We start from the raw sequence: 20851 nt of genomic DNA, 5'->3' as shown, positions 1-20851 counted from the left end.
AAGTAACCACTCAATCACTAAACTATACATGATGCCCACAACCCCTGAGCAAACTGATTTTGTTTGGTTTAAATACAAAGAGATCAAGACTTCATTGAGCCTGACAGCTTTATGTTACCTGGTATCTACAAGAATTCAATTGACTGGATGGTGGTGGAAGGTCCAGTTCCAGATAATTCTGTCCATTTTAGGAAAATGTCAAGGGATTTATACTATCTAGAAAAATCGATGAGCCAAAATACTTATAGAAAGGAGAAGCACAGGGAACATTTTCAAAGAGCCTGCTCTGCCAAAATTAAACCATATACTATATAACTTTTCACAGCTTACAGGAAAAAATGTGCTAGGAAGGGCCAACCTCTCTACCAGAAACAAGATCTGGATGAGGATTTCTTGCAACCCATCTGGAAAAGTTGTTTGGGGCATGCTGAAAAAACTAGGCAAGCATTTCTATGCTTTAGCAGTATTTTTTTGTTAATTACAACTTCACAAAAATGAATGCTGGTAAGCTGCTTTTCAAGATACCTCAGAATCTAGAATACTAACATATTAAAAAAGGCAATCCCTTTCTTTGTGACCACACTCTGGATGTTGACTTTAGAGCCCTCTTCAGCCAAGTCAAAAGAGGCACATCTGTATGTAGTTTGTCTCTTCTAGAAGCCAAAAAAATACACTAGAAGGATTCTGCCAACAACTGACCACTACTAGCATAGTTCCCTGGCCTTTCAGTAGCAAGCCTTCTCTGTTGGGCTAAAGGCCTGGAACAGAGCCACAGGCAGGGAGCATCATTACTACTGGAAGTTCCTTAAGGAAGTAGATTTCATGCCTAAGGCAAAACACTGATGTGCCAGAGTCTGTGTATCTTCTAGATCCACGTTAAATAGTTGATCCACTTTTTGAAGGCTCTAGGAGAGCAATCATTCCATTGCAGAAAAAACAATATCCAGAAAGGCTTTTCTTTTAAGTGTCATTTCAATGAAATTAAGTGCTCGAGAAGCAAGACCAAGATGGAAGTTTACAGAACTCCCACCTCTCCCCCCACAAACAACTATTCCAAAATCATTTTTAAACAGCCCTAAGAGCCACTTAAAATTAAATTTGTTAAAATTTGGAAGAGATCTTCTTCCTTTTTTGTGAAAATCTACTATATGATTTATTGACTCTCTTATTTTTGGACAGGTAAAACATCTTATGGCTTACATATAATCTTACACAAATGCCTGTAAGAGTTTTAAAACATGTTTTTCCATGTCTTGAGAGTGAGGAAATGAATGCAAAAATCTCACTTTAGGTTTCATATTTTTTAAGTGATTTCTAAATTCTGTTCCCTCAGAAGTTCTAATGCAGGAAATAAAATATGAACTATAGGTCACTTCTGATATCTGATCAAGTTTTTTTTTCTGTCATAACCAAGGCAAATTAAAACATGAATGGAAACCTGTGTGTAGGCTGAAAAAACTACTCAGATTTTCACAGTTGACATGGGAATCTTCAATTGTTTGCAATTTCTAAGAATAATGTACTTCTAACATTAAAAAAAAATTGTAGTGGCTATTCCTGGTTATCAACTTGACTATATCTGGAATGAACCACAATCCAGAATTGGGAGGCTCACCTGTGATCCTGATCTTGAGGCATAGGGGCTATGAATACCAGGACACCAAGGCAAGGAGATCTCTAAGTTTAAGGTCACCTGGGACAAAATAAGTCTCAGATCCAGGCATGGTGGTACACACCTTTAATCTGAGATGAACCTTCTGTTGGAGACCTACATAAAGACATTGGAAGAAGGAAGGCTTGCTCTCCTCAACTTCTTGCCTTGTGGGACTGAGCAACTTCCAGATCCTTGGACTTCCATTCACAACTGCTGCTGACCATTGTTGGGGAGTCAGACTACAGACTGTATGTCACCAACACATCCCTTACTATATAGAGACTACCCATAAGTTCTGTGACTCTAGAGAACCCTGACTAATACAACATTGGAAGCACATCAAGAGTAACCCCAAATTATACCTAAAGTCTTAAATATGCTGTATAATTTTCCACATTCCTAAAGCCTGTGGCTTTTTGGAATAGCAAACAATTTCAGGAAATCTGTTGTCCATTTTGATGGTGACAAATCAGGACATATCCTACTGCCTTAGTGGCAACTTACAAACTCATGTCTTCATATTTCAATTCCAGGCCCTGATATCTCATATATTTTCACTTAGTATTCTTCTTCTGAATGCTTACTTTTATGATTGAAAGGTCAAAAAAAAAAAAAAAAACCTCAGCTGAGATCTAAGTTGCAAACATGACAACATCTCTTCAGCACAATAAAATTTGACAGGTCAGTGCGCACTTCACTAACCTCTACCTGGAAAATTCTCCATCTAAAACACATGGTACAAGAACTATCTGTCAGTATACTACTGTCCCTCAGCTGCACTCTTTAACATTTTCTCCCCTTGAGAAGGAGGGCTCTTTAGGGAGAAACTTTTTAAAATGAAAAGCAGCAAGTGTTCACCTCCTTAACGATACCCACATGAAAAAGATGGAGCTACAATAGCAAATATGCTTTTCTTTACCTGTCAAAGCTCATGTGAAAAGTCACTTGAGAAAAGAAGGGGTAAATCCAAGTGACTAATCAAACTCAACTGGAATCACTGGATCCTGACAACTGATGAACACCAGGACCAACCCTGACAGCAAGACTGAAGACACAGGAACTGGAAGCACCACATGTTTTGTTCCTATCTGAGCTGAATGTTTCCATGGGAACGGCTACAAATTGTGCATAGTTCTGGAACAAGTGCTCTTAGGTTAAAACTACAGAGCCATCTGCGTCATCCAGATTGCTTCAAGAAGACTCGTTCTTCCAATTTCAAAAAATTCCAAAAATTTTAAACCAGTAATATGAAACTATCCCTCTAATAAGGTCTGCCTTGGGAATCCAAAGAGTCATTACAGGAGGGAGGAAAAGGTAAAAGCAGCCTTCTTGGGATATTTCACATAACTCAGAATTGAAATACAAAACAGGTTACTCTGACAGTGGTAGTATGGCCATGTAATTCTTCAGACTTCTCACATTATCACATGGAATTACAAGTTCTACTCCTAGACACTTCTTGTAAATCTTAGCACAATGTAGCCCTTCACTATCCAGAAATCTACATTTTTTTATAAACTTGTATTTTTAAAAACTTTTTCAATTCTAGATACTTAAGGAAAGACTTCCTCAAAATGTGTAAAAGCATCACTTTCCCTTTGAGACCTGACAAGAAAATTCATCTAGAAAATTAGCTTTATGAAACCGTAACATTAATAGTAAAAGAAAACCATTTGACTTCCTTCTGTGGCTGTAACCTAAACCAAAACCTACTTCTCTTTACTGGGACACATCACATCAGTTCTACTAATACTTTTCAGGATGGACTTGTGGTTGGCATTGAATTTCCCAAGTTCATTGGCCAGTACTGGTTACCTCCCTGGTCATATGCTTCATGTGGGGGTGACTGTTTCTTTTGACCACTCATATATAAAATATATGAAACATATACATATCTGCAGTGGATATGTATAATGGTCACTTTGTATGTGTGAACGTGACTAGGCTAAGGGATACCCAGATAGTTGATAAAACATGATATCTGACTATCTTTGAGAGAATTTGTAGAGATTATTAGCTTTTTAATCAGAAGACTATAAAGTTGTGCTTTTATCAGTGTTAGCAAGCAATATCCAAATGGACTGAATTAAAATAGTTGATTTCCTGGAACCAAAACAAACAAACTGATCCACAATCATGACTGCTTAAAACAACACTACTATTTGACCACAGTTCCGCAGGTCACCAGAGCCTCTAGAAACAAATAAATCGTGCTCCTTCTTCCAGTTTGTAGTTGGCTTCTACTTCCAATCATCTTGCATCCTCTCACTCTGATCATCCAGAGTCTAATTAACAAAGATCCTGGAAGTAGGTCTCCTTAGATCATTTAAGAACATCTCTCCCCATCCTGAGATGCCTAACCTCATCATCATACCTGTGGAGTTCCATTAGTCTTTCATTTATAAGAAGCCTCTACTCTCCTGCTAATGTAGAAATGCTGGACTTGGATTCTTCTAAGCAGTTACAGTAAACATCTTAATAGCGTTCTAGCAACTATAACATCATACTTTGATGCAAATATATTGATTAAATACGGTGCCTGCCCACTGAATAATCTTAAGTCTTCAGTGTTTTGCCCATATATACTACTTCAATATTTAAAAGGTGACTTGGTACTTACTGACACCATCCTAGAACAAAGAAGTCACTTGCTACGTTTGGTAAATGTCACAGCAACACATAACAATTATGGTTGTAAGTGTAGCAATAATCTATTTTCTGTGTTTAATACAGCACAGCAAATTCCAGCACCCACACTTGGCAGTCCCACTTCAAAACAGGAACGAAGAAGTAGAGGACTGGTTAGAAGAAACAATCGCCCCCACATGCACCCAAAGCTGCCAAGAAAGAATGCATGCAAAATGAAGCATATGACCAGGGAGGTAACCAGTAGTGGCCAATGAACTTGGGTAATTCAATGGCAACCACAAAAAGTCCTAGGAGAGCTGGTGTGATGTGTCCCAGTAAAAAGAAGTAGGTTTTGACTGAGGCTACCACCACATAAGGAAGTCAGATGGTTTGCTTTTCTATTAATGTTACAGATTCATAAAGGTGGTTTTCTAGATTTCAATGAACATTGGTCCAAATGCCAAGCTTCTCAGAAGTCCCTCATTCTGTCTGGTATTCTGTTCTCCCCCTGCCCAAGATATTAAGACAATATGCAATCTACAACTGAATAGGGTGTTTTAAAAACTATACTTAAGTCCGGGATTTGTGGTACAGGCTTATCACCCTAGCTGATGCTGATACAAGAAGATAAGTTCAAGACCTTTCTGGGCCAGCATGAGTTCAAAGCCAGAATATCCAATGAAGGGAGACCCTAATGAAAATAAAAGTTAAGGGGGCAGCTGGGATGTAACTCAGTGCTAAGCCACATGCTTAACATGTGTGATGCCTGGGTTCTATATTCAGCACTGCATATAAAAGTAAAATAAAAATGAAAATCTATGTTTCATGGTTTTCTGAAACAAATTTTAAAATGATTTGGTTTTCAGACTTTTTCCATAAGGCATAATAGAGAAAATGTCTCTAAGCAGAGGCCATGTAAAGTTTTCAAATATTAGAAATTGAGAACATGAACACTTGAGGAAGGCAACACACTAAACTCACAGAGGCAAAAATACTATGCCGTGCAAGGAATTGGCCAATGTCCTGTGGTAAAGACTGGAGTGAGGGATGGAGAAAGAAAAGATAAAACCAAGGAATAAAACCTGATCAATGTCAAGTTTGTAGAAGGCAGGTAACATACAATATATATCAACATAAATGATGTCACTCATCTGGAAAAAATTAACTATAATATACATTGCTATCACCTGTTGATTGATCAGTACCAAACTGCTTCTGATAGTAAGATGGATGACTTAGTGTATCAGCCTAAGGGATCCACACCAATGCGTGTGAAAAGACAAGACAGTTTGCTTCCACTGGTGGATGGATGCTACTTATAGGTTGGAAGAAATGGAGGGCAGGAAGGGGAAACTCAAGTATTTGGTATAACACAGAAATTTGAAGAAGTCTCTAATTGCTTCACATCATTCAACTTTCAGTACTGAGAGTTTCACATTTTAAGGGCACTTGGAAATTTACCAGGTATATTAAGAAGATTCAAAGAATAAAGGATATTTCTGTCTTATCAGAATTTGCTATCTGGTAAAATATGGGCAGTCAGACACTAGAGACATGCTCATCCTGTTTCTCTGGAAGCAAGCAAGCAAGCAGAGGCCAAAGTATAAAAGTGTACTTCTTACCTTTTCCGGGCTTCTTCATACTGCCAGTTAAGTCGGACACGGTCTACAAGTCTTGTTTTATCATCAAAGAGGAACTTTCCAGAACACAAGGAACAAAAAAAGAAAGAGAGCAAATATTAAAAACATGTTTTCAAAGTAGAAAATTCACTTAAACTTTTCAGAAAAAAAGCAGAGTATCATTGACAATGTATTTTTGTATTTTTCAAAGATCTAGAAAGAACACTATAAGTAATACTGTGCTGCTACCCCTGACTGTTAAAGGCTAAAAGGCAGGCTGGGGCAACTACTGGCTCCTAAAACTGATATTATTCTTGTTTTCAAAACACGGGATATATATTTCATGATGTATATATATATATATATATATATATATATATATATATATATATATATATATATGCATATATATGAATATATTCATCTATTGTATCACTCACTGCAATTAATAAAAATGAATTGCATTCCAATTAACTAGGAAACTATTTACTATAAGCTGACACGAAGGCAAAGCATTCATCCCTGCTTTGTACTATAGGTTCTCCGATTCTTCAGTTAATACAAAACGTGGCCAACCCTCCATATTTGTGAGATCCATGTTGTGAGATTCAGCCAACCATGGTTCAAAAATGTAGTTAAGTCTACAATGGTTATATCTGTATTGTATATAAAGAGACAGTTTCCTCCTGTCATTATTCCATAAACTATAATAATGTAGTAACTATCTGTATTACATCAGGTATTAGAAATTATCTAGAGGTGATCTGCAATAAACAGCAGAAAGTACATAGGGATTTGTGCAAATACCGTGCTATCTGACATATGGGACATAATCATTAATGGATAGCAACCAATCCGACGAACACAGTAACAAAATAACATGTTCTACTCATAAATCCCAAGGTCTACATTAGACAGACTAATTTCCTAAAGAAGGTGCTAAGCAATACTCAAGGCATTAAAGGGGGGGGGGCAATGTTTGGACTGGGGAGGATCTCTTACAAGTTACACTATAAATGCACAGAATACTATCAGTAGTTAGGCTTAAATGTTTTCATTTATATTAAAGGCAACAAAATCCACACAAAACAAAAAAATCTAGTTAAACTAAGAAAACAGCTGTAAAGCTGATAACCTAGGGCCAACCCCAGTACACTTCAGGGGCTTATAAACCACGACAATTTACAGCTGGAATAGCAGAACCAGCCACTACTCCTAACCTGACATTTTTTTTTCAGAATGGCTTACTGAAATCATTAGAGAGCTTTGATCTTTATCTTATTACTCAGAGTAATTAAGAGCTATAAATTTTAACTCAACTTTAGAATAAGAGAAAAAATGTTATTTCCAGAACTCAACAAGTCTTGTGTTTCCTTCCTCCACTCCAAAACCCTTAGGTAAAAACAACAAGGTTTTTGGCTCACTGATTCTTCTCTGTGTATTAGAGGTGGTAACAATGTTGTTTAAATAAAATATGCTTTTTCAAAAATGTCTAATATTTTTTATAATATATTTTCAAAGTAATAATGAAAATAAAATTTAAAAACAAGTTATTTCCAGGACACCTAATCATTTCATAATTTATATTATACTTTCCTAAGAAAGGTACTATTTTTCAAATATTCAAACTACCAAATAACTACAACTGTTATTTTTCCCACAAACTGTTTTTTTTTTTCTCCCTTAAGCTTTTCTTTATTTAATGTTAGGGGTATCACACCTTCCACTAATATTTGGTGTTTACATAATGACCCTAAAGGAAAAGATGTCCTCCAAATTGCTCTCCATTTGATAGCAAACAGATTTCTAACTTCATCAAATGATATTACAACAGCAAGACTTTGATTATTAACTACCCAGTTTCAAATGATCAATTTCCCAATTTGGTTTTTGTGCCTAATTCATTGCTTTTTTTGATTATTAAGGGAAAGCATGCTAAAATTGTTCCAAACCTCAAAGAAAATTAATTTCTTAATATACTTTTAGCAGAACAAGAAATGGCAACAAAGTATAATCCTAAAGCTTTGGAAATCATAGCCCAAAACAGAGACCAGAAATCTGATCCTGGAACCAGGTCCAATCCACTGCCTGATTTTTGTTTGCTTGATTTTGGAAATAAAGTTTTATTGGTACCCAAAAAGCCAATTTTCTTAGGTTTTTACCTAAGACACTTTTGCAGTATAATGAATGACAGCTGACCAATCAAGAAAGTGACTACCTAGCTTTCAAAGCCTAAAATATTTACTCTCTAATCCTTTATAGAAATAATTTGCTAAGCTATGCTCTAAAATGTCATGGATATTATAAAAAAAATTAAGTTAGGCAAAGACTCCTAATCACAAGACAATATGCATTCTATACCACTGTACCATTATAGTTAAATTGAGAATTATGACTTTTCTTTTGAATTTACTGACACATTGGCTAAAATATCTCTAAAGTAGAAATTAAAAGTTAAATGTGTGACAACACCACCAAAGCCAGTGACTCCCCTCTGAGCATGTTGATGTCTCTGCCCTGGATGAGCATACCTCCCCTACAGTGTCCGTCTGAGAGCCAGCATCGCAAAACTGCTGAGAGGCACCAGAGTTACCAAGTGCACCTGTGCTGTGAGAGAAATCTGGTACCGTGTCCGAAACGGAACAGCTATTCTTGAAGCTGTCAGTAAGCTTGGCCAGACTCTGGAAAAGAGTAAGACAAGTTTTGTGAGTGGAGATAGCACAGTTTATTTCCCTTAGAAGTAGCTGTTTCTTTCTGATTCAAGGAGGTCTACAGCCTATGACTAAAGAGATTTCCCATCTTTCTCCCCATTAGCATTAGATTTTTCCAAAAGAATCTTTTTCAATATGCATACTTTAAATAAAACTATTAGTCACTTAAGTAACAAAAACTTAAAAAAGAGAATAGTTATGAAGCCATTTTTTTTAATTTTTGTGTTTCTTAAGTAAAAAGGCATTTCTATCCCAAATGCCTAATTAGTAAGTTGGTCTTAAAACAGATGCATGCCACCTCACATTTTTTATAGCTAATCCAGAGATGAAAACATCTCCCAGACCACACTTTTATAACCTGATTTTTTTCACCCATTGTGCTACATGGTCAAAAGTAATCTCCTGTAGGTGTTAGTATGCCAAAATTACAGAAAAGTCTGTGTTCTGGCACATGAAACTTGTTTGTGTGGAGGTCGAGAGAAGTAGGATTGTTTTCTATTTCTTTACGCTTTGGGACTCATTCACTTTTGGCATTGTTGAAGACATCAGAATCAGATAGGACAAGTACAACAGAGCAAGGGTAGTTGGCTCAGAACTAAAAGGCTTTTGGAAGGAGCCAGTCATCTCAAGTTTATATAAGATAATATTTTACATCATATATTTATCAGGCAAAATTAATGTTTATTTAAACATATGTGCACAAAATGCACATATATAGTCCTCATGAGAGATGTATATAGCAAATATATAATGTATAATAAAAATGACAGATAGGGAGGCTGGCAGAGTTTTCAGGAGGCAGCCTTAGTTTTACCTGCATCAGGTCCCGTCTCTCCTTCTCTCCTGTACAGATGGCTTTCTTAATAGTACGGAGTTCATTCATTATAGCCTGGGCCTCATCCAGTTTGTAGTTGGTGTGAGTATTTGACATCTTCCGGTCAATTCTGTTTAAAAATTAAAAATTAGAGCCATTCCACATGAGATCACAACATTCTTAAAAATAAACATCCATAGGTATCACAGAAAGGTAAGAAACAGTTAAAAGCAGAGTTTAGGCACAGAACAACAAAGACTCGATGAAACCTTCCTTCTTTTTAGCAAATACAAAAACCTGAGACCTGGTTAATGGATGTCTGCCTTTGCTCCAAGAGGATCCTGTGCAGGGCAGGAGGTCCCTACCCTACACTAAGCAGTAGGCTTGAGTAATACATAAGATTGGATAGTCCCTCCTTGGGAGGACAACCAAAGTTTGTTCATTTATTCTCAGCATTCTCAGATCAGTGGTCAAATATGTTTATGAAATAAACTTATGGGTGGGATATGTATGTCAGGAGAGGCTACAGAAAACAGCAAGAAGTGGTACGTTTCAATAAAGTACTTTAACAAAGATTGGAATTTCTCTTGTGGTACTGAGGACTGAATCCAGGCTTGCACAGGCTAGGTACTCACTGTACCACTGCACTACATCTTCAGGCCTCAGCACTTGGAAACGTTTGCCTTCGCCATAGATTTCATTCTAGCTATCACTTATCACCTTTTTTCTATCTCCTTGTTACTTTCCTTCAGTTGAAATATCCATCTAGCAAAAATTCCCATTCCCTTCCTCATTCTCACCACTCTCTCCTTCCTTGTTCAGTCTGTTCATCCACTACTGAGACATTCTATGCATATAAAGGTCTGGCTCAGGATAGTAGATATAGGACAGAAAACAGGTCCCACCTTTCAAGAGCAGGCCTTCTTGGGAGCATGTGCTCTGTCACGTTTCCCATGCCTATGCCTCAAGCCTAGGAAGCCCTTGAGGCTAAAAAGATGGAGAAACTGGTCCGGTTGTGAAATGAATTCCTTTCCTGGAAACCAGCTGCCTTACTCTTCAGCTTCAAAGCCCACCATTACACAGATTCTGAGCCTAAAAGTTTTCCCATAGGGTATCTTAAAGATCTGGATCATTGATTGCAAGTCTAAATTGCCTAGTTTTCCACTAACAAATCTTGTATGCTGTGAGTAGGAGTAGAATTCCAGCTCTACCACTCATTAGCTGTGGGTCTCCAGGAAAATTAACCATGTCTTTTGATCTATTTCCTTGTATCTCAAATAAGAATATTAACAATACTATTCCCACAGGCTGGTCATAAGATTTAAGGGGAATATGTAAGGAGAGGACTCACCTGGCAGAAGTCCTAGAATGTAATGTTTGTAATGATTATTATCAGGATAATAAAACTACTTACTTATTGGAGAAAAGTTATTAAGTAGCCAACTTTACTATTTCATTATTATTAATAAATTCTTTGGCATAGATTATACAACACAAAGCAAAGCTCAGCACCAGAGGTGACCTGACCTACTGGCATCCTTAGAATGGACAAGCAAATACAGAAGCGAGAAACCGAGTCTTGGATGGAACAGGACAATAGAAGCAGTGAGCATTTCTCTGATAGCCATTAACTACTATGAACATTTATAAAGACAGAGCCTAAGTCCTTTCCATAAAAACAAAACTACAAATGCACCACTGGACTTCACATATTGAATAACGACACTCCTAACTCCAATCATAATCTGACTCCTAGGTGCTTCCATGGCGGGCCAGTTACAACTTACAAGTTTCTCAAATGTTCATTTCTACAAATTATATATACACTATTTTAATCAGTTGCATGCATTTTTAACTACAGTGTTCTATGCTAAACGTTAAATTATATGAGCATGAACTAACGTTTAGGTGGTAGACATTGTTCTTTGTTCTTAAAAGATCCTTGTTCTGGATCCTTCACAGCACCTCATCCAACTGATTGAGATGATTACCTTTAACTCTACAGTACCTAGATAGTTATCGTGAAATTTAGTAGTAAAATTTGAAAAGTTCTATTGAGTGTGGTATATATGGCAGATGCAGGAGGATCACAAATTTGAGGCCATCCTGGGATATTCAAGAAGACTATGTCTTAAAACAAAACACAACAAGACAAGGGGTGTGTGTGTGTGTGTGTGTGTGTGTGTGTGTGTGTGTGTGTGTGTGTGTATGTGTGTTTGTGCATACTCACACGTGCGTGCAGAGGATGTTGTTAACCTAAATGGTGTGATAGACAGGTAGCCTAGAAACTGACTCAAAAATCAGCCGAACCTGATCATCTACAGGTAGTACTGAAAATTTTGTTAATCTGATAACTATCTCCCACAAGGTTAGAAGAGCATCTTCTTACACTAATTATCATACACTGACATATATAGAAGTCACCACTAAAATGAAGCCCATGGTTTCTGTACAGGCAAAGACCTGTGACTAGAGAGTAGAAAGGATTCTATGATAGAGAATGTTTTTGTTATGAAATTACTGAGGACAAAGTGACACACCCAAATAATGGTGAGATTATTTTAGTCCGTGTCAAATTCAAGAGTATATGGTAATTGTTAGATCCTGCTCTTTTTCTGGAACTAGAGTTTATCTCATGACTAGAGCATGAGCTTAAAATATGTGAAGATCCAAATTCAATTCCCAACACCACCCCAAAAAAGTCCCTTGACAGCTATCCATGTCAGCATTAAGACCCACAATTCAGGAACACATAAAGCAGGGAAATATCATGTATGTTTCCATCTTACATACTGTAGAAAGATCATCAAGTCTCTAACACAAAGAAAAATTCAAGGACAATATATTTTAAACCACTTGTGGCCAAGGAAGTCACCAAATGTTTCTTGTAGGTATTATTTAAATCATAAGTCTTATATTAATTTCCTCATGAGGCTTTACCCTATATTGTTGTTAATCACAAACTGAAATCTCCGTAGGCTGATTAAATTTATAGAAAAGGGGAAGATGATCTTCAGACAAAAAACGAAAGCCAGGAAAGCCTAATTGCTATCTAACCATCAATGGCTGCTGCCTCTGCTACTAGCCTTTCCTATTCTTCCAGAATGAAAAACAGAGCAAGGCCTACAACCAACCTCACAGACAGAAGAGAAATTTTACTATACTAAATGTAATGTTCCAAGTAACTAGGTATTAGTATCAATAAAGTATCCATAGCTACTTATATATGTTCCATGGTGAAAGCTACATACAGACTTATACCTGTTCCTCTATTAGATCTGAATGTGTTGGCTGTCTTGCAGCTTTTAGCAGTTGTAGCACCTAAGCTTGGCCACCATTAAACCTAGTAATGGGCCAGCAGCCTATTGTGGTACTAGGCTGCACAACGGAAACAGTAACTACATCAAGGAAAAAAGACCTGACTTCATCAGCACCATGTGCAATTTAGTCTAACAGTGAGAATTTCAGAGGCCTTTAGAAAATAAAAGTGAACTTCAAGACCTGAATGTTGGCTCTGGCCACAGCTCTATCTAAATGACCACAAGACAGTGAAAAAGAATAAAGTTTAGGGACTAGCAAGATGCCTCAGAGTGTAACTGCAGCTACTATACAAGCCAGATGACTTGAGTTTGGCCCACAGAACCTACATTAAAAGCCAAATATAGCTGTAGCCTAAGGTGGAGATAGGAAAGCTGGCTGGAAGTGTATGGGTCAAATTACTTTGATATGCAACTTGTCAGAAATAAGCAACCCTGCCTCAACACAAGAAAAGAACAAACTCTCAGAAGTTGTCCTCTGACTTCCACATATGTGTGTGTGTGTGCGTGTGTGTATGTGTGTGTGTATGTCTGTGTGTGTATTCACATTCACACATCATACACAGAGAGAGGGAAGGAGGGAAGGAGAGAGGGAGGGAGAGAGGGGAGAAGAGGGAGGGGGAGAAAATATACCAGGGTAGCTGTTTAGTTCCTGTTTCAGGAATACCCTAGAAGAGAGCAGAAAACTGAAACCAAGTAGGACTCTGGGCCACATACAGCCTCTACAGCTTTCCTATTTTGTACAAGGTTGTTTGCCTAGATGGAAATGAGTAAAGAGTCTCCTGTAAAAGTTGTGAAAGAAGGAAAGAAGGATCTGGAGAGAAGGCTCAGCAGTTAAGAGCACTTCCTGGTCTTGTAGAGAACCTGGGTTCAGTTTCCACTACTCTTATATGGCAGTTTACAACTGTCTGTAACGCTAGTTCCAGGATATCCAATGTCCTCTTCTAGACTCCCTAGATACTAGGCACACACATTGTACACATATATACAATCAGGTAAAACATTCATTCATAATGTAAAAAATAATTATTAAAAATGAAAGCAATTATATGACAATTTCAAAAACTAAGAGCCCCTAAGAAACCATTATCAAAATAGTTGCATATTATTACAAAGTGCACTGTTGCATAAATTGTTATTCAATCATATCATAAGTACTCTGATATAAATAGTATCTAAAAATAATTCAATATATCAAGTTCCTAGTAGATGACAGGATCATGCTGCATACTTTACACTGGGCATACATTTAAGCCATGAACAGATCTATAAGATAAGCATAATCCTCTTGGGCTTTATAATGTAGAAGTTGGAGTTTGGAGCAATTAACTAAGTAAGTATCCGGATGACAAATTAACATATGGCAGGGCTCAATAGTCACCTAAATCCCTAGTTTTGAAGTCTGCACAGAATCACAGAGTAAGGTGATGTCCCTGCTGTGCAGTGTATCACCCATCATATTCTCACAGAGTGGCCATATGGAACCAAATAGATTTTTATAAGAAAATATTTCACAAAACTCAAATTGCTTCCATTTTTCAGTCACACTCAATAGTTATCTAACAAAAACTTCAATGGGGAGGGGGTCTCTTTTCCCTTCTGTAAAATTTACTTATCTAAGTTTCCCCTCTAATTTTGAAAGATTTCAGACAGAGAATGGTGGCTCTAATCTGTAATCTTACTACTGAGAAAATTAAGACAGAAGGGCTTAACTTCAAGAATGGAATACCTAATAAGTTTCAGGTCATCCTGAGATATAGAGTGAGCCTTGGTCTCCAAAAATAAATATTTATAGAAATTTGGGTCAAATTCAGGTGATCATTCAATTATTTTACCTTTTATAAAATACTATAAAAAGTTTTATGCAGTAAAACAGTACAGAGACTCAACAATTTTTTTGTTTTCCATAGTCTGTGTTTTGTACATAGCTTCAGGATAGTTGAATAACGTGCTGAAAGCTACATAGCCTGTAAAAAAATACAATAAGAAGGCAAAACAGGTTCTTCCCATTGGCACTCATCCTCTTCATCACTAGATTAACAATATTATCAAAGCCAAGGCCTACTGTGTGAAACTTGAAGACTACAGCCAAACGTGGTCCCCAAATTCTCTTTATAGGTTTTTCAAGAATTTAAGGGGGAAAAAAGATACCAGTCAGTGACAGTTAAGAGATGTTTATTATCAACTTTATATCATATTACCCTAAGGTTTCCATTTTTGGTTATCAACTGAAATGCTGGTAGAGTTCACTAGCAGAAGAAGACTAAAGGCTTAAACCCTCATCTGGGAGAAAAGAGCTATCAGTCCTCTAGAGCAACTCCATGTTAATACTGAAGATTAAAACCAAAAGAATAAATATTTCTGTTACAACCACTACATTTTACTTTGGTAGTTCTAAAAAGGTCCCTGAATGCACATTAGGAAGTTTCTGGCCGCTTTCTAGCAACAGCAGGTCCTCTGTGGAATGCCAGGTCTGTCCTGTCACTGGAAACAATACTCTTTGTTTCCACCAGTTTCTGTGCATTTTACTGCTATCTTAGTACTTCCTGACATGGGTTACACAGGTTGTACCTTAGGTTTGTGTTAGTAGGATATGGTTAGTGGAACCCTACTCTAGTTGTGCATAGTTCCATTCTTTCCTGAATTGCTAAATCCTCAGAAAAAAGTACTAACTCTTTTATCTAGTAATGCCTCAGTTTGATATCAAATATTCAGAAGTGTGCAGTCACTCTTATTTAAAGAAATAAATAGGTGTAACTCTATCCATCCTACCTTAACTGGGAGGATCACAGAGTGGCAGGAAGGAACCTAGTAGAGACTGGTTGTTAAGACTGCTCAGTGGACACTTCTTTTAGTAATGTAAATAGTAGGCATAAGTAACAGGACTTCTTAATACACAAGGCTCAAAAGAAATATAATCCAAAATGTAGATGGGAAGGAAATGAGCAGTTAATAAGAAGATAACCAGGTCAATGTACAGATCTCTCTGATCCTAGTGGCCGAGGAAAACTTTTTGAATGTACTAAAAGCAAGTGTCCCAGGCATGGAAAGAGCCAGCCTCATGGGTAAGGGGGCTGGCATGGATGAGTGAGAAAGAATCTGAAGGGAAATGATGTTAGTCTAGGAAGCTAACTCATCATGTCTAGCTAATATTCTAAGGGGGAAAGAAGGCCACCTGAGAGGCATAAGCTGAGGAGATTTAAAAAGAATGTTTGTGGTTACTCACAAGAATCATGACTCACAATAGTGGGTTAACTCCAAGTGGTCAAAGTAGAATCTGTGAGAGGGACTGCATGCCAGGTGTGGAACTATCACACCATAGACAACAGAGATGGTAATAAGGGGGCCAGAGTAGCATCCTGGCTATTATGCCAGTGTCAGGCACATTACACTGTTAGGCAGATAAAGGCTTCAATGGGAGAAGCTTAGGAAAAACCACGGTAAGTGAGTGGGCTTCTCGGCCAGAACAGCTCAGATACTAGCACAAGGTTAACATTAGATCTCCAAACAGGGAACTACTAAGGGGACTTTCCTATACCTGTGAGTGTGCCCAGCCCATTCTTGTGTTTTGTTCATTCCAGAAACACTCTTCAGTTTCTGTCTCCTATTTACCTCTGGACACTAGTAATGAGTCATGTTAAGGCAATTTTCAAGTTAGGTTTCAAAAACGTGTAGGGATGAGAGTCCAGTAATCTTTGACTGAAAAACTCACGTAAAACTTTTTCAGGATAAATGATTTTTCTATTTTCTGAAGACATTTGCAGAGGGTCCTGCAAGAAATGCAAGTGAATAATTCCTTTAGATTCTCTCTCTCTCTCTCTCTCTCTCTCTCTCTCTCTCTCTCTCTCTCTCTCTCTCTCTCTCTCTCATTCACCAATGAGATAGGCAAAAATGCCATGCCAAAGTTTGTCAACACATTCTGTTGGCAAGCCATGGAAAATAGAAATGTTCAAGACAAAACGATGAAGCTGCTGTAGAAAAAGTTGGCAGTGTCCAATCTGTATCAATAATTCATCTTATGACCAAACAAAGCATCTTTCAGGTACTTATCCTGAAAAATATGCATGTACAAAAGGAGGCAGAAAGCTAATGGAAAATACTATGAATGGCTGAAGCAAGTCGCCAGGGAAACTGTATAGTACATACAAATTCTTTTCCTGAGAAAATCAATTTCCAGAAAAACAAAAGGAGAAGCACATGGGAAGAGATTTAACAGATGCACCAAAATGCACTGTGAGGATCTCATTAGAATCTGGAGGCAGACAGAATGAGGAAACAAGAAAGCACACTACTGATTGGGTGACTAGTAAGTGAGGTGTTAGCACTAAAATTACATTCCAAAAAAAAAAAAAAAAAAAACTACAGCTTTAGGAAAAAGACTTATCAATTAAATGTGATTTGGAGAGTTGTTGCAATAAGAACTTGGTGAATGAGACAGCGCTGCATATTTGCCAAGACTAGTCATTATGGGGTTAAAATAGTGAAAGGGCTATAGGAGAATTTCCCTTTACTTTTATTTCTCTTCTATCACTGAAAGCTTGCATCTCCCCCTCTCTCACTCACCATTCACACACACACACACACACACACACACACACACACACACACACACACACACATATATATATATACATATATAAACTTTATCGTTAATCCAGGGACTATATCCAAGGCCAGCTCCCCTCCACAAATGTTTGCAGCATATATAGATTTTTTAAAAATACAAAAGGTTCTTTTTTCCTTCCTTGGATCCAAGCATAATGATGGATTTCCTCAGAGCCAGGAAATTCACCAAGATAAACAAGTCAAGTTTAAAATGTTATAAGAGGCCAAACTCTTGTTGAGGTGCTCTGCAGTTTCTGGGAAGCAAGAAGAGCAGACGATTTCTGGAGGAAAACCTAAGACTGCTGCCTTAAACTTTGCTGATAATTGAAAGAAAGAAACAAATAAGCTTCACATTTATGTAAAATAGCCCATGTGCTATATGGACTTAGAGTCAGGATTTCATGGTGACAGTGGGATGATTTTTTTTTTCTCAAAACTTCTCAATGAACCATACTAACATGCATGATTTGATACAAACATAAATAACAAATCCTCAAAAGCAGAAAATTAATTAGGCTGTAAAAATCTCATCACCTGTGGTATTCAAGGCAAGGCACATGTTTATATTTCACTTCTCAAGCATTTTAAGAGTGATATGTCTGTTTTCTCTTTCTTTCCTGAGAGGCAGTATCATGGAATAGAGTAAACACATAGAGACTATGCAGATTCCAACCAAGCAGTGATATGCTATTTAAGAAGAGGGTTCACGCTCTCTCTCTCTCTCCCTCCCTTCCTCCCCCCTCCCTCCCTCTCCCTCTCTCCCTCCCTCCCTCCCTCTCCATCCCTCCCTCCCTCCTTCTCCCTCTTCTTCTCTCTCTCTGGGGCTTCTTCCTGGACCTTGTTTGAAGCCTGGATGGATGGTTGGGCTCAGAAATGAAGTAAGCCCCTCAGGACCAAGGCTAGGGCCAGAATCTCCCCAGCTACTTCTTGATATCCCAGAATAGGGTGGGTATATTCATGAGCTCTAGCAGGCACAAGGAGCCTGCCTTTGGCAGGAGGTAAGTTTGCAATGACTTCTCCCAAGCAAGGAGCCTTGCAGCCAAGCAGAAACTAAAAACAACATCATATCTCTTCTTCTAGTATCCCAATTCATATTCCATGTCAGATGCAGGCATGAAATTAAACCTCTCTCCCTTCTCCCTGTGCTCATTCATAACTACACAGCAAGAGAAATAGAGGCTATCTTCTATCCTTGGGCCACTTATAACTACACCAGATGCATCACTTCCCAGCAAGGCCAAAGGAAAGTCTATTTCCCAGTTCCCAGCATATTTCAGGTTCTATATTATTCAGTATTAACTGGACATCACAAACTTTGTTTTCAAACTGGGAAACAGGCTATCTATCCATAATGGGTCAGGAGAAGCACTGGGCACCAAGCACAGCAATCCCAACCAAAGCCACAGCCTTCAGGGAAAAGGCACAGTTCAGCTCCCCTGTAACCTTTGGGGCTACTGTACATTCTCAGATTCTTTCTGAACCACCCCTCAAAATGTTTGAAAGCAAAAAATGAAATGAACTGCAGCTTCCAGCATATGCAGAGCTCACCATGAAAATGTCAGACTACGAAGCATTATAGAGTAAAAGCTACCAGTAGCAAAGGACACTGATACCAGGAAATCAAACTCCTATTCAACTACAAAGTCCAGGCAACTTTTGATAACCTATCAGATACATTTATTGGTTTGCTTTTATTCTTTATTCACCCTTTTAAGCAAAATAGCCACAATACAAGGATGCATCCTAGAAAGTGCTGGGCGATCTGGAGGCTCTCCGGATGATGGGGGATGGGGTAGGGAGATAAAGAGACTACTGCATCAGTACACTGGCTGCATCAAGTGGACCAAATGAGCAACAAAGCCAGTAGCCAGGGAAGCATAAGGTGACAATGCATCTTCCAACAGAGCAATGTTGGAGAAGACACTTGATTTGTTAAGACAAAAACTTTTAAAAAGAAGAACAAGAAACAGCTGTGCTAACGGCTAATTAAAAGAATCTCAGATTGCAAAAGCAAAATAGCAGCAGACCACACAAATAGACTTCTCAATGTTAGTGAAGAACAAAGAGGAATAATGCCTTTAAAAGAGCTCAGATGGCATTATGCTGATCAGCTTATCAAAACCCACCTGCAGGGGGCATGGCTGTGTTTCTGAGAAAGGGCCATCTTTTAACAATCCTGGGAATTAGAGCCAGTGGAAGCTGGGCTTCCCCAGGCAAAAATCTAACAAATCCTTTGTTTTGTGTCATTCCTAGCACCCAGGCCTTAATATTATAAAAGAGATAAATAAAATAACCCTGAATCCAGCCAATCCTGGCTGACTAAAAGAGTCAGTCTTGGGATGGATAAGTGGCTCACAAGTTATTGTACTTGCTGGATAAGCAGCAAACATAAAGACCAGAATTTGGATCCCCAGAACCCATATAATAATCAGGTGGGTGTGACAGCCTGCCTATGACTGTAGCACTCAGAAGGGGGAAAGAGAAGTTGTGGGGTCCCCTGAGAAACCCTATCTTAATAAATAAGGTGGAAATTGATGAAAACACCAGAATGTCAGCCTCTGGCCTCCACATGCATGATGACATACAGTCTATACATACTCAAATATGCATATACAAATATACCACGGACACATGTAAAAAAGAAAATTTAGCCTCAATTTAATGTTCAAAACTATCGTCTGAAGTGTTCAGATCATACCCCGTACACAAGGCTGAGGAAACTACATTTGTCAAATACAATAATCCATTACCTCCTCATAAAGGCCAACAGTGATGCCCTCATACTTGTTACTGTGTTACTGGGTGTGAATTCAGGATACAAAAAAACATTCTATGTTGTTCATCTTTACCAACCATAGTAACCATGCAGATAGACCCATAACTTTGTTGAAGGTTAATTAGGTGCCAGGTAATTTTGCATTCCTGGCAACTGAACTTGATCAGCACTGCTAATCAACTGCATAGGTCAAGAACTGGGTCATTTTTAGGAATGGACCCAGACTTCCAAATTCCATGCAGAATTATGAAATTAAATACTGTTGTCCAAGCACCAAATGTGTCAGATTAAAAAAAAACACACATGAAAATGCTCCCATGTACACATGTAAGTAACTTACTCTTGTAAGGTCTCCACACCCTTTTCTTTGTATTGGAGCTCCTGCTTCATCTGGGCCAGCTCTCGTTTTAATCTGGAAAGCTAAAAACATTTTTTTTTCCAAATGTAAGCTATGGTAAATTATCTATACAACACTCATCCAAGTTCTTACTTAGCATCCAACTGTATGGATCATCCACTTTTCATTATTTCAGGAAAACTGCCTTGCATAGACTTAAAATCCCAATCCTGAGTAGTGCAGTGAAACACTGTCTTCTGGACATAGCATGTTATTGTACTTGTGAACTCACAGCAACTGTAATTGTCTGTCAAGACCTGCATAAAATCAAATCAGCCAAACTCCAGCCTAGATAGGGAAGATATTCCCTTACTGAGGAGTTCTTAGCGG

The 20851-nt window shown here is 38.0% G+C and overlaps 1 protein-coding gene across 1 annotated transcript in view; it reads right to left on the bottom strand.

The window, feature by feature from the left end:
* The window catches only part of WWC3 (WWC family member 3), a 106554-nt gene that overhangs the window by 31241 nt on the left and 54462 nt on the right, over positions 1-20851 (bottom strand). The window contains exons 5-8 of the mRNA XM_080910350.1: positions 20465-20544; positions 9427-9556; positions 8433-8582; positions 5905-5978 (exon numbers count right to left, since the gene is read on the bottom strand). Of these exons, the coding sequence (XP_080766476.1) occupies positions 5905-5978; positions 8433-8582; positions 9427-9556; positions 20465-20544 (434 nt within the window). The remainder of the gene's footprint in view (positions 1-5904; positions 5979-8432; positions 8583-9426; positions 9557-20464; positions 20545-20851) is intronic.

The sequence above is a fragment of the Micromys minutus genome, assembly GCF_963924665.1.
Source record: "Micromys minutus genome assembly, chromosome: X".
NCBI lineage: Eukaryota > Metazoa > Chordata > Mammalia > Rodentia > Muridae > Micromys > Micromys minutus.
This window is presented reverse-complemented; position numbering and strand designations above follow the sequence as displayed.